The following is a 15,369-nucleotide window of genomic DNA, read 5'->3' on the forward strand; positions in this document are numbered from 1 at the left end:
TGATGTCTGAACAAAATGATGCTACATATTCTTAGAACACGTCAGGGGCATGGCTGGAAGTTATAGAATAGGAGCAAAACTTCTGGACCATGTTCTTTTCAGGAAATGATTCAGCTTTACATAGAAAGTGATACTGATCTCACTCTTTACTCACATCAGTCCCAGGGTCTCCAGCATCTCCCTCATCACCTCTAGGACCTGGATATCCCTTTGTGCCCTGAAAGTTGACAACAATAACACTTTTCAATAAAATTCCGGTGTTTGAGTAACATGTCCACTCCTTAGCCTATTGTGGGAGAACAGATACTCCTTGAGGAGTAAGAGATTTGTTTTAGTGTCATAATGCCCAGTTACAAAAACAATATCTTGTTGAGATAGGTAGTTTCTATATTATACAGTCAATACAAAGGAAATGCTAATGAGTACAAAGCACTCCCATTAGCTGCTGCAAAATTAATGGGGCAATATTACTGCTCATCTAGGCATCAGTCTTCCTTTTTCATGGCTACCTCTCCAACTGGCACCAAACAGGACTTCTCACTACCAGTGCAGGCCACAAAAGTGCATCTGAGAAATACACACCCCAGATCTAGTCTGATGTCTACTAATATTATGACAAGTTACACCAGAAAAAGAATCCCATATAATGCACACACATACATGTCCCCACATAGCATAAGCACAGAGGTGAAAGGAGACATTTCAAACTTTTAGAAAAATGGGATTTCAAATGAGAAAGGCAGGCAGATCAGCCCACTTTGGGAGGTTCATCTCATAGAATGGGAAGCCAACAGGCTCTGCAAGCCAATGGCTAGCTGTGAAAAATCCTAGCAGGCATAGCCAGAATGCACATGCAAAACTCGCTGCTTAGATATGAGAGCCGGAAGCATACTTACATTAACTCCAGGATTTCCTTTGTCCCCTGGATAACCCTGGGAAGGATAGGAAGACAGTGTGTTAAACTAGAGGAACAGCAGAACTGTAAGTGATTGCCCAATATTTTCTGGATAGCAAAAGAAACTCACTGGTAAGCCAGGAAAACCAATTGTGCCATTTCCTGGAATGCCATCTTCTCCCTAGTAGTAAAGAGAAAAATAAGTGAGATGTCAACACCAAAGCAATTCACTTGATTACCAGTAGTATCATGCTTTTTTCAGCAAGCTGCTGTCTACCAATAGCCTTCCACAGAGTACCATATTTCATCTTCAATAGGATATCACACTTTTCACTGGTTTGGATCATGGAAACACAGGCCCTTACTAATTTCCCTATGTGTCTGCTCCATTTAGAGTCTTACAGTCTGGATGGAAAAGATGAAAGTCCCCAATGGCAAGCCAACCATCATTTACCCATAATTTCTCCTGTGTAACAATTTTCATCAGGGATATGAATCACATGTCTTAAGAGCCCCATCTAAGAGGAGGCTCTCAAAGTTTTTCTATACAGCAGAAAACAAATTACAAGCTTCATATTGACAGCAACTTGTTTTTTGTAAAAGGACCTGACATGAAAAGCATAATTTGAACTTGTTCTTCAAAGGCTGATAGAATACAGGCATTGTATGCCCTAAGAGTATATAAAGATAACATTTTACTAGTTTGCATCAATACACATTCTCTTTATTTCCTTGAGATTCCCTTCCAGAATACTAATGTATGATAATGGTCAGAAAAGCAACTCCAACACAGTGACATCTCCTTGATAGGATCTACTCCTTGGTGCACATCCTGTCATACCTACTCACTCCACTATCTGCAATCATTTTGCTGCCATTTGCAATACAGAGGAAATCCTATTCCAAGAGGTCTTGCTAGGTTCTTCTGCAGTTCACATTTCCTAGAAGTGCTAGCTAAGTTCCAATCTCTATTCTTGCTGGGGGTCTCAGATGGAGTGAACACAGTCTGACTTTCAGATTTCCAGCCTGATTCCTCAGTGCTGGGATTAGAAAAAAAATATATTCTTACTTGGAAGCCAAAGGGTTTTGATCCGGAATCACCTGGAGAACAAGCATTGGACCCACCAGTGCTATTTTAACATGATCATTTTAAGAGCGCCACTGTGCTTCATAATTAATTAAAAATAAAAGCTACCTATATCAGACCTTTGGGTTGTTTATTGGAATGTATATTCAGAGGCAAGACTTGTCTTACTTAGATATGCTGGAGAACATTGAATGATGCATTTTTAAAAGGCATTGACACTACAGCTACTATACAATTAATGTTTCTTCCATTGGAAAACATGTGAGTCAGAAGGGTCACTTCTTCATCTGGGTTAGGACAGAACCTTATTATCGAAATGAATAATGTGAAGATGTGCATACTGGAATTCTTCAAAGGCTCCAGACAAAGACTGCAAGCTATCAGATTTTTAATTCTTACATAGTAATTAACAGAAATTCTGGCTGCAGTTACATGTAAACAAAACTCAGAAACAGGATGGGAAAAGTTTAAAAGAAAAGAAAAGAAATAAAAGGAGAGAGGGAATGTTGTGGTTGAGCTATGGAAGGGGGTGGGAGAAAAACCCTCTCTGTCTCCTGAACCAGAGATTGCGTTTCTAATGACTCATTTTCTGTGGAAACTACAGCCACAGACAAAAACCCTAAGCTAAGTGCTGGCTTATGGACTTTTACTACAAAATATTCAAAGCTTGGAAATTAAGTGGACAGATGGGTGGTAAAGTAACTGATTCTAGTGCACCCTTTCTAGGACATGAATGTGATTTTAAAGAAAAAGCAAACCCAATGTTTCATAGATTTCATAGACATCAGGGCTGGAAGGGACCTCGGAAGATCATCGAGTCCAGCCCCCCGCCCAAAGGGCAGGAAGTCAGCTGGAGTCATAGGATCCCAGCAAGATAAGCATCCAGTTTCATCTTGAAGGTGTTCAATGAAGGCGCTTGAACCACCTCCGGTGGCAGGCTGTTCCAGACCTTGGGGGCTCGGACAGTAAAGAAGTTCTTCCTTATGTCCAGCCTGAAACGATCTTGAAGTAGTTTGTGACCATTCGACCTCGTCATCCCTTGGGGCGCTCTGGTGAACAAACGTTCCCCCAGATGCTGGTGGTCACCCCTGATAAACTTGTAGGTGGCCATCAGATCACCCCTGAGCCTGTGCTTTTTCAGGCTAAAGAGCCCCAGGGCTCTCAGCCTGTCATCGTAGGGTCTGCTTCCCTGACCTCTGATCATGCGCGTGGCTCTTCTCTGGACTCTCTCAAGCTTCTCCACATCCTTTTTGAATTGTGGAGCCCAAAACTGGACACAGTACTCCAGCTGCGGCCTCACTAAGGCCGAGTACAGGGGGAGAATGACGTCCCGGGATTTGCTTGAGAGCAAAAATAAAAATGTTTGTGCACTCCCTGCTCCTCCATTGCAGAAATCTATTTTAATCCGTTTTTAAAAACACACTTATTCTCTAAAGCAATTGGCTCCAAAATGTGGTACCTCTACTTTTGCTATTTACACACTCTCCTTTTTCATCCCTAAAGCTATTTCTTTCGGATTTGGGGGTTCCCAGTTCCTGTCATCTTGCTTTAGTTCAATCTATTCTAGATGGAGCTTTACCTGACGATTGCCTAAAAACGAGGCGCTGAACGCCGCTGCTTAGCGGCGTTCCTGTCAGAGAGTGCATTTTGCACGGGTTCTGTGATTTGGATTGACATACCACTTGTTTCTGTATAAATATGAACTCGCCATTTTCTCAACCTCCTGAAACCCTCAATATTTTGGATCTTGGAAATGGCCCGTCTCCTTATATGGTACTGGAGCAGCCGCTAAAGTTAGAGAGAGAGTTTTGCTAAAAGCTCTTTCCATTCTGGTGTTAGAAAGGAAAAAGGAGAATTGGCAATTGGGAAATTCAAGTGCAACTGCTTTCTCCGCTTGGTTCAGTAGAGGCAGAGTTGCTTGCTGGCATTCAGAACTCACTCTCTATTCTCCAAATAGTTTTGAAAAATAACAGGGTTCAGAAGGATGCCAAGGTGGGCTAAGTGGAGAAACGTGAATGTAGTGGGTAGGGTGCGTGAGAAAGTCTGTTACTAGAAATGGATTTACCCTGATCTTGCAAGCTGCTCTGCAAGGGGGGATTCCTGCCCTGCAGGAAATCAATGGGGTCTGTGGGATGGCTGGGGTGAAGATTGTCAGGGCCAGCTGACTTGAAGGTATCCAGCTTCTCAAGATGTTCCTTCAGAAAGTCAGCATTAAGGGAGGGCAGGGGATCACCCTCACCCGGACTTCCCGGCCCTGTAGCGGGCATGGGCGTCCCATGGGACTGATGAAAGACTGACGCAAAGTACCTATTTAATAGGTTGGCTTTTTCCTGGGCGTCAGTTGTCACTTGCCCAGGAAACTGATGTTGTGCACTGTGTTGGGTGCCGAGTCTCTCTTCTGTCTCTCTCCCACTTTAAATATGGCTCTGTTTAGACTCTTCTCTCCCAAATCCCTACATCCCACAAAACAAAACTGGTGTCTAGCTTCTAGAGCTGACTTCACAGGAATAACTAGGCAGCTTCATGACCTGGGCAGCCATTCAATGCCTGGGACAACACCACCTGTCATAGTCCCCATTGCAGCAATGCAATCAGATGCTGCTGTGGTCACCACTCTTGCCCCTCCCTGGTTGCCCCCACTTAGTTATGCTACTGTCTGACTTAAATCCATTACCTGAGTCTCCCATGGGCCTGATCTCTTGCTTGCATATATCATCCATAGGTCCACTGGAGTCAATGGACCAGGTCCCCTATCTGGCGTAAATTGGTGTCACTCCACTAAAGTCAAAGGCTGATATCTTTCAGCTGGTGTAAGTCAGCACAGATGCACCAGAGTCAACAGGCCCAATCCCAGATGACATAAGAAGAGCATCACTTTACGAATATGATGGGATACACTGCGCCTGTTCAAAGTCAGTGTCACTCCACTGGAGTCAGTGGGCCACCTCAGCTGGTGTAAAGCAGTGTCACTTCACTGGAGTCAATGGGCCAGCTGGCATAAGTCAGTAGACTTCCAGGTGAGTAAACAGAGTGATGCTGAAGCACACCAGCTGGGAGGCATGGTCAGTGTGTGCCCATCTTACACATTCCCAACATGGAGTCTCCAGCAGGGGTTCCTGCACAAACACCAGCAGTTCTGTTAGGAAGACCAATTGGCCATCAGAGCACAACCAGTTACAAACTCCTTTTGGCGTCTCTTAGTTGGCTAAGAAATACAACTCACCTTTTCACCTATCGAGCCAGGGTCTCCACGCAATCCAGGTGCTCCAGGACCTCCTTTAGGACCCTGAAAGGACAAGGAAGAAATGGTCCTGCTTACAGTAAAGTACATTAATGCATAGAAAGGATTTCTTCAGAGGCCAACAGCTGCCATTCATTTCATTGCTTTGTTCTGATCCCCCATTTCCTACCTTAGAACAACACTGGTAGTCTGAAGAATATAAATGGGAACAGTGAACTTTTCCAGATGGGGATGGGACTTCTATTTAGTCATGGACAGTCAAAAGAATGGACTGCAAGCCTTTTTTGCACTTCTCTTTTCCTCTCAGAGAAATGGCATAAGCCCCATCGCAGAAGCCATTTCAAGCACCCTAGAGCAGACCAGAACCCAGAGGGTGCCCCAGGGTTGTGCCTGCATTGGCTTCTTAGATGAGACTAGATGCTCCAGTAAGGCTCCTCCTTCAGAGACTGGGAATGATTTCACTGTCCCAAAAGCTTGTAAAGAGCTTGAAGTCATTTACTGTGTACCTCACTGTTAGCAGTACCCAAAAAAACAGACCAAAGAGATCCAGCCACCCTTACAATGAAGAGCCTGGCTGCTTGTCTTGAAAAAAAAACAGCTTTGGTGTCCTTTCTCATACAGTATCAAGTGTTTATTTCAAAATCCACAGGATTGCATACCCTGTCTCCTGGGAGGCAAGAGACTGAGTTCAAAAGGATGGCCTTTTCCAACCATCACTCAGCAGCTTATTTGCCACACAGCCATTTCCTCCTTAAAAACAGACTAATTAACATGCACAAACTAACCTCAGGTCCAACAGTTCCTTCCTCTCCTCGGTAGCCCTTGGGCCCAAGTGGCCCAGCCTCACCCTGTGAAAATATAACAAGAGTAAAAATATGTAATTTCTTCTTTTTGTCACTGATTCTTGTCTTCTGAAGGCACCGAGCAGTGGTGAATCTACCCTGCTCCCATTTATCATGCTGCTTGCAGGTGCAGCAATAGGAGGATACCAACTAAAGGATAGATTTGACCTTGGATTACCAGCATGCAGCAAGCCAGCATTGCTCTACAATGCATTATCACTGCTGCCATGGCCCAGACTCTGACAAGATGACAAGAGCTAGGTGACTCAGTCTCAAACCTCAAGGTGGGCCACATACTTAGTTCACATCCAAATTTAGCTCACCAAAGCAGGAAAATATTCCCTCATTTCATGACACACACAGGGTGGGGTGGGGGACTATGCCTACGGAGCGCAGTAGATAGTAATGAGTCGGACATCCAGTTTGGTCACAGGTTATATTAAGGTAATGCTTACAAATGGAAATAAAAGATGAATAGATATTTCAAGAAAAGAATAAAGCAATTTTTTGTGTGTCCAACAAGGCAATAGCATCATGGTTTATAACAGGGATAGTCAAAATACAGTGTGTGGCCTGGATCTGGCCCACCAAGTGATTCCATCCAGTCTTCAGAGGGCAGTGCAGACCATGGCATATGCAGCTGGTCCCCGCCCCCCACAGGTGCAGGGGTACTGCCTGACAGGGAGTGCAGCCCACCTTATTCCCACACGTGGCTCATCTACACAGGGAGCAGTGTACGGGGGGTGGCATGGCAGCGGGGTGGGGCAGCATGATGACCAGACTTGGCTTCCTGGAATCCCCTGTGGCTGCCACTGCCAGTGTCTCTGCCACCACTGCTGGACCCAGTCTTGCTGCCTGGACATCCTGGCTTGTCTACCCAGTACCCACTGCCAGGGGCAGAGCAGGCAGGGTCTCCACTGAAACCAGCTGGGACCCCTGTGGGTGGGGTGTGCATGGGCTGGCAAGTGAGATAGAACTACAGGCAGGAGGGAAGCACGTCCAGGAGTGCGATGAGTGGATGGGACTGGGATCATGGGTGTTGACAGTGTGGGGCCACAGCCTGGGGCAGAGCTGCAATCTGTTCCTCACACACCTCTGCAATGGGCACCAGTTCCTTGGGCAGGAGCCAGCTGCTGCCCATGGAACTGCCCCCATCACAGGGATGTGCAGGGAGCAGATCGCAGCTCTAACCCACGTTCCGGACCTACGAGTCACCACCCCACTCTCCTATCCTGCTCCTGGACGCAGCTCCCACCTGCCCGCAGCCCCAACCCATTCACTTAGCCAAGTATGCCCTGCCCTCAGGCATCCTAGACTGCTTTCTATGGAGAGCCCACCCACTCACCACATCCAGCATCCCAGCAGTGGGTGCAGGGCAAATGGGTCTGAGGCCAGATAGGATCAACTGGCATCTCCCATTCCCTTACCCCACACTGTGCCAGGCAGTGTAAACATCTGTGACATGGGGGCAGAGGCCAGGTCCGCACCCTCACTCCCCACCCCAGCCCTCAACAGCTCACCAAATCTCCTCAAGTGGCCCTCCAACCCAAATAATTGCTCACCTCTGGTTTATAACCATCTGTAATATGTACTACCTCTCTCTGTAACAAGACTCAGGGTCTTATTCCTGTGGCTGGGCCTTACAAATAAGACTGTGAGGATGCTGTTGCCCATCACTCAGCCATTAGAGTGCCTCACTGTAGTCTACCAGTGTCCCAGTAGCAAAGCACAAGGGAACAATCCTTGGGTAAATATAAAGAAGGGAGATTGAGCCTTTCATCTCTTGGCCTTTAGATGAAGTCTTATTTCCATCTTGCAGCTTTACTGTGCTCTAAGGTTGTGGGTTTCCTTTCAAAAGTCTACATTGCCCACTTAAACCACAGATATTTCCTATTCTCTCTAGAGTGGAAAAATGTGGCATCCTATTGAGCACTGTACAGTCATTCTCAAGAAATACGACTGGTTGATGGTGCCCACTACATCTAAAAGGAGTTGATGATTTCAGTCCAGTTCATATGGGCAGGGGTCCCCTTAGCAAAACTACTGCAGCAATTGGCACCATGGCTTCAGGAAAGATGCCACATACACTGACCCAGCTTCCTGGTCTACATGACTTGACAAACTACCAAGGAAGTACCAACTGCTGGCACAAATGTGCTGTGGATAAACAGAGAATTTCTGTTTGAAGAGGTGCCATCCTGGTGGTTATTGTAATTCTTACATTCACATTAATAAATAATTTATGTGGTAAAGAAGTTTAATGGCTGTGCCCAGCATGCCTCATGTTTGCCTCAACTGTAAGCAACATGGTCAACTCTTGAGTAAGCTGTAGGTTATCTCCTCGGCCACTTACATGAGCATAATGGATGTAGAGGTCTGCACACTAGACTTCTCTGCTGCTTTGTGTGAGCCTTACTCTACTTTTTCTTTGGAACGAGCCTTCCATTACCCGTAAGAATCCAAACTCCCCCCGCTCCAAACACAGACCAAGCTGCTTTCCGGCTCAGTGTGTCAAAATGCAGACATAGATTGAACAGGACAAGCTTTCAGATCTGACAATTAGCATACTTGCCAGTGTAAAAGAATGCTGTTATAAATAGCCTCTATTAGCTCTGAGACCCAGAAACATCCAGGACTAAATTAGACTTTGCAGCTATGACACGTCTGACCAAGATCTCTGATTCTCTGGAGGATAATGCCATGGGTATAGCCTATATCTCTGGTTTTCCAGGTTAAAGTGACCAAGCACAGGGGGTCATGCTATGTCACCTGTGTAGATATTTAATCCCAAATCCTTTTCTAAAGGGCGAGGGACAGAAATGACACACACATTTCTGTGATTGGAAACTGGGTCATATCTGTAACACAACAGGGCTAGGGACAGATATTCAAAAATTCTGAGCCTGAGTTGATTCAATCTTTGAAGGTTAGTCTAACCTGCCTAGATTGAATCAGTTTGCAACTGGGGGGGTGTGTGCAGTGGATGCATCTGTTGATGATACTGAACTTTTCAGTCTCCCTCTCTCTGCTTCTTCATACTGTCTGCAAACCTGACAGGCAAGGGAGCCAGCAGAGAACTGATAACACAGCATTTATCAGCCCATCAACAAAACAAAAGCCTCTCACATTATAGTTCAAACTCTTCTTAAATGGCTTTTTCCAAGGAAGGAAAAGAGGGACATTACCAGCTGACCTGTTGATTAGCTCCAAAAAGCCCTAAGTGGACACTGTTCTGTCTGCCTATCCCAGTGAAAACTGGAGACACACACACACAGACACTTCTCAGCATTAGCTAGCATACAACATGGTCCATGGGGCTGGGGTCTGTGCTGTGGGAGATGGGAGGGACAGAGGGGGGATCACTGCTTGAGCAGCAAGAAGAAGGGTGGTGGGGCGGGGAAGCCAGGCAGACCCTGTTGTGCCTGCAGCCTCCACCGGAGCTCTGGCTAGGGAGCAGAGGTGTGGGGCCAGCCTTGTTCTCTGGAGCAGAGAGACCAGCCCAGGGCTGCAAAGCATCTAGGATGAGAGACGACTCTGGTTTAACTTAAACCAGGAAGGGGTCTAGGACAGACATTTCATAAACTGGTTTGAGTCAAATCAGTTAAGTCTGATACTACATTCAACCAGATTTATCTCAAACTGGTTTCAGCCATTTTGAAACTGGTTTATGTGCACTGAACTTATGTTCTGTTACAGGCCTAAACCAGGTTCAGATCACTTAAATCAGTTTATGTGTAATGTCTGTCCCTAGCCCAGAAGTTCAATGCACATAAACTACTTTCAAAATGGCTGAAACCAGTTTAGGATAAACCTGGATGGATCAGACTTAACTGTAGTATCAGACTTAACTGATTTAATGTTAAATCAGTTTATTGAACTTCTGCCCCAGAGCCCCTCCAAATTCAAGTTAATCCACAGTCCCCCAACATCCCAGCATGCTTTGCACCTCTCTTGCAAATCCCACATTGCAGGGTGGACAGGCTAGCTTTGACCCAAGCTGCCTGCTCCAGCCCAGCAGGGAAGTGTGCTCTAGTGCCCCCTGGCTTCTGGCCTGGGCCACTGCAGCCATGTGGTTGCATTTCCAGAATTGAAGGTGAATGTCTGTTCATTCGCTTATCGGTTCAGTCTACGCAACTTAGACTAACCTGTGAAGACTGAATCGATTCAGCCTTGGGCTTTTTGATTGTCTGTACTTAGCCAAGGAGTTTAAGTGCTATTTACATAGCCAAAGTTGGGCAATCAAGAGGTATTTGGGCACTTCCATGGATTTTAGATCTTATTCCCACTTGTGTGGGCCTGTATATGCTCTGGGGTGATTCTATATTCTACCTGGGTAGGTATGTTACTCCATGTCAGTCCCTGAAAATGTGGTCAGAGAAAATCCATGAGGACAATCCATGAGTTTGACAGCAGAGAAGGAAAAGGAGAAGGGTAAGGGTTAAACTTTACTGACTGGACTAGAGAACAATGAAACACTGCATAGGCATCTTGACAAGCTTATTAGCTCCAGCTGAGGTTTAAGAAGGCTACCTGCTAACTGACCTGCCCACATTTAAGCACAACCCAAGTGATTATACTCTGGCTGCACAATGCAACTTTAGATCGTAGCCTGGTTTCTAGTCCCTGTCCTCATGATTCCTGACTCTAGTTCCTTGGGTTGCAGCTAAACTTTGGCTACAGGTCTTGGCCTTGTATCTTGGCTTTAGCCTCTAGCTCCTGACCCTCAGGCTGGTGTCCTGATTACTGACCTCTGCTTGGCATTATGACTCCTGTCCCAAAATCTTGACCTGTAGACTGTATCCTGACTACTGATCCCAAGCAAGTACCCAGGTCTGTCATGGACTTCTAACCATCTGCAGTATCCCGTCTTCAGAACATCAATGCCCCTGTCCTAACTGATCCTGCTTGGAAATCAACAGCCCTAACCATTGGACTGGACTGCCCACACCCCAGTCCTCACAGTGTGACATATTAGGTAAGCTTGATACTGGTCTGAAAGATATCTGCTGCCTGGCGCAAAGTACAGATATTTTTGGTTTGGGGGTTCTTTTCTTCTCAGATGTTTTACATGTTGCCAGTTCACCTGAATCTTCCTGCTGTTCTGTGGCAAGTAATACAGAGCTTCCTTTTGCTTCATGATCTAGAGATTTAGGAAGTGTTACCCTCACTATAATAATGCCCAGGAAAACAAAGGATTTCCCCTGCAAGGTTTTAGAAACACTCAGAAGTTTTCTCCAGTTTCAGTCTTCAAAGCAGTCTCTGAAAGACCTGCTGTGAAATGACCGAAAGACAGCAGTTGCTGCATCTAGCTCCATTTTAAGTCTTACTCCTACTTATAATGAAACCCAAACAAGTCGTCTTTTTTTTTTTTTTGTCTTCCAGATTAAAGAGATGTAGGAAGGCATCAGCATTCTCAGTGGACTCATTGTCTGTCTACGTGGCACAACACCGTGCTTCAGAAAGAACGTTGAATGAGCTGGCTCTGCCTGGATAAATATATCCCACTGAGAAATAGTCTATTGTTACTTGGAAGCTGAAGAATATGAAATCCCAGTCTCATCTCTCGTTGTCATATCTTTCCATCTTTACATGACAAAAACAACATTAAAAGAAATCACAGGAGCACTGTTGAGTGCCAAATAACCATGTCAACTCTATATACACTGTTTCTGGATAGATTTCAATTACTTTTAAAGCAAGGAGCATAATGAGTATCTACGAGAGAAGGGGATGGCAAAATACAGTCCATGGGCCAGATCCAGCCCGCCAAACAATCCTGTTTGGCCTGTGGGTGCCCCTCTGTAGGAGAATCATCTCTGGCCTGTCATGACCCAAAGGCATGATTTTGTGTGTGCTTCGGCACCAGAATTATCCCCGCCAAGTTGCAGCTTCATTGCACAGGAGAGTTTCCTATTGCAGAGGAGAACCCCGGTGCAGGGACGAGTTTCCCGCCTCTTTGCAGTTTCTTTTGCAGGGTGCATTGCTCAAGTTGCAAGAGAAATGCACGGTGCAAAAGAGTTCCCGCCACCAGTATGCAAATTCATTCCCCGCTATTGGCTAGTGTTAAATTATTCCCACGTAGCAGCTAACGATTGGCCTGTTAGCCGTATAAGAGGCTTGAGCAGTTTCCGCCCAAGCCGAAGAGGACTCCACATCCATCTCGTGGGGACTCTGGATACACGGCAGGGTAATAGAGACCCTGTGTGAGATTCAGAGGAGCTTGGTGACCTGAACCATCGCCCACCTCTTCCCGTCTTCGAGCGCAAATTTTATAAGACGTATCTCCGATTCCGATTTTGGTGGCACGTTCACCCAGAGCATCTGGAGCTCTGTTCCGTGGAGCCTAGCAAACTCCACGTGATCGTCTGTGTTGTCTGTGTCTGTAACCGCAACTCAAGCAAGTTTTCCAGCCTACACCACTGCCATCTCGGTGTAAGTAAACAATCTTTAAAACTACCGCTAAGCGTTTGTGCCTAATTCCAGCTCGTCACCCTCCCTCTCCGTTCCAGCGTGCCCGGGCTGCTGGCCACATCCCGTGTGCAGCACGAAAAAGGGCTCGGGGCGCTCCCGGCCCGCACATGGCCCACTGCTGCCCCTCTGAAAGCTGGTGCCTTATTGCCCTCTGTGCAGTAGGAGCTGGCCCCAGTTGCTAGGCAGCCAACCCCCACTTCCCAGCCTGTCCGGCCCCTGAGCCCACAGGCAGGGATGGTGGAGAGAGGAAGCCTCTGTCCAGTGAGGCTTCTGCCCTCTGTAAGAGTCAAAGTGCAAATATGTGCACCAAGGACTCATGTTCAGAGGAAGGGGGCTGGGAGTTGTGGGTGATCCGGGCAGGGCCAGGCCCCACTGTGTGCCACCACATGTGGTTGGTACAGAGACCCATCCGCATGCCTGGGACTCAGGCTGGGAGCTGCAGGTGATTATGGCCAGGCTGGGCTGGGCTGGGCCCCGTTGTGTCCTGCCATGTGTGTCTGGCAGAGACCCAGCAACATACCTAGGACTGGGACCAGGAGCTGCGGGTGATCTCGGCCCAGTTGGGCCAGCTGCGAGCCGCCACATGTGGCTGCACATCCAAGATTCAGGCTGGAAGACATGGGTGATCCAGGCCAGGCTGGGTCCTGCTACATGCTGCTATGTGAGGCTGGCACAGCCTCACACCTAGGACTTGGGTCAGGAGCCATGGGTGATCGATGGACTTGGGCCCTGCTAATGACCATATTGTGACCCCATAAGAGGCACACTGTTCCTGTTGCAGCTGCTGGCCCACATGCACCTGCACTTTATGTACCGCTTCTACCTGGCTCAGTTCTCTGAGCACCTAGGCAGCGGGTACAGGAACAACATCTACATGACTGGCAAGGCCAGGGGCAAGGGCAGGGGCACCCTGAAATGTGCTGAGAGCCCGATCTAGAGTGGGGGATGGGAAACGCAGCCCAGCTGGGCTGACATCCCATCCCTATCCCGATAGTAGGGGGTTCTCACCTGTCTCCCACCACCTGGCTGCTGGCTGCTTCGAAACTTGAAACGTTTTGAAATTTTTGAAATGCTTAGACTAGCCTTGTTTTGTTTTGAGGCTGTTTCAAACCCCTTCGATTTGATTTAGCTGTTTCGAACTCGAAATGAGTCAAAACAGTGTTGAATCGAAACAGCCAGCGAAATTTTGTACAGCCCTACTCGACAGATCGCCAAAACTCATTAAGTGGCCCTCCAGCCAAAATAATTGTCCACCCCTGTACTAGAGTATTCATAAATTGTTTAAAGGGACATTGCTGCATTCCTTTACACTATAGTAACATGAATGCAAGGAAAGCTTGGAAACAGCAGCAGAAAACTGTCCCTGTTCTCATTCATGTTCTCTGGAACGTTGTCCAGTTCTTGCATTATCTATGTCACCTCTACAGACTTGTTATAGTCAATGGAATGAGTATTGCTAAAGAAAATTGATGAGTTTGTAGACCAGGTTTTGGGGGGCAGGAAGTCTTAGTACCTCCCTGTCTACTTCCCTTTTGTGTGCTGTCCAATAGGGAGGTGATATACTACAGCTAGAAGTAACCACCAAAGAGATCAAGGAAAGAATGCTCTGATCTCTCACTTCTCTCATGAACAGAAAGAAAGTGAAATGGAGTCATGTATTAGCAGGAGCCCTGACATCCAGCCAAAAGAAATATGTTCCACAAGCCAGAGTTTGCAGATAACAAGCCTTGAAAAATACTTCTATTTGCCAAACTACTTCCCTCCAAGATTGATTACACTTTTATTTTTAATTTGGCCAAAATGAAGCATTTTTCTTCATGGAAAAACTAGGTCTTAAAATGCAATTGCTTATGAAATCTCACTGGAGCTCTGTGTCTATTTTTGCTAGAAATTGCTGGGGAGAAATTGGATCTAATGTTAGAACATATCCTGTTAGGAGACTGATAGAATCAATGGGATCCTGGGGCAGGAAGGAGAACACATGTACTAAAACTTGCACCACAGTAGTGACTGGCTGAGACGGGCTGGCTCCCTTCATTTTACTAAGCAATGCCAAATGGAATTGCTGAAAACAGAATCCACTTTGTCCTGGGTGCTGAATAGGCTATAGAAATGAACCCATCTAAAAATCTTTGTTTTGAGCCTTGGGTTGAAGTTTAGATTGGATTTTATTTTATTATTTCCCTGAATGTCTATATCCCTAGCTTAAACCATAAACAGGCCTCAAGCACAAATCAAATCTGGTGCTCTCATGTGAGTGTCCTGTGGATATTTTTTATCCACAGCACACAGCTGGTGTAACTGGAGAATGACGTGGTTACCATCACTGTCACTTTCTTGACATGCATCCAGTATATACTCAGTACCTTCTCCCCTCCCACACCTATGTACATTTTTAAGAGAACAAAATAGAATGAGAGTCTGGTGTGCTTCTGGGTCAACATAGAAAAAAACCAGGCATATATTAGGGCTATAAGCAAACAAAAGGAAGAACAAGAGGGAAAAAACACACTCCAGAGATGCTGTGCTAGTGATGACAAGGTATGTGCGTGCCTGTGTTCACACTGAAAATCGAATGACTTTGAATAAGTAAGTTGTGCTGCAGTTGATAGGAATGAAGGCTTGCAATGCACCCCCAATCCTCACAGCAAGGAACAAGAAAAATGTTTTCCTATGTATGTCTGTGATGACGTCTCCACCCCTCTCTAGCACGTGCAGATTTCAGAAGTGAAGTGGTGCTCCAAGCTGTCTTTCAGTTCAAGTGCCTGGGCTTGTCTCCCTTTAACAGCCTAATTAATGCATTATAACAGGCAGTTTCCTAATAAGGTCTATG

General features: G+C 46.2%; 1 protein-coding gene across 1 annotated transcript in view; it reads right to left on the minus strand.

The window, feature by feature from the left end:
• The window catches only part of COL6A1 (collagen type VI alpha 1 chain), an 83,220-nt gene that overhangs the window by 18,141 nt on the left and 49,710 nt on the right, over positions 1 to 15,369 (minus strand). Inside the window, exons 21-25 of the mRNA XM_006022069.3 lie at positions 6,009 to 6,071; positions 5,206 to 5,268; positions 1,026 to 1,076; positions 897 to 932; positions 155 to 217 (exon numbers count right to left, since the gene is read on the minus strand). Coding sequence (XP_006022131.1) covers positions 155 to 217; positions 897 to 932; positions 1,026 to 1,076; positions 5,206 to 5,268; positions 6,009 to 6,071 — 276 coding nt within the window. The remainder of the gene's footprint in view (positions 1 to 154; positions 218 to 896; positions 933 to 1,025; positions 1,077 to 5,205; positions 5,269 to 6,008; positions 6,072 to 15,369) is intronic.

Source organism: Alligator sinensis, unplaced genomic scaffold (assembly GCF_000455745.1).
Source record: "Alligator sinensis unplaced genomic scaffold, ASM45574v1 scaffold566_1, whole genome shotgun sequence".
Classification (NCBI taxonomy): Eukaryota; Metazoa; Chordata; order Crocodylia; family Alligatoridae; genus Alligator; species Alligator sinensis.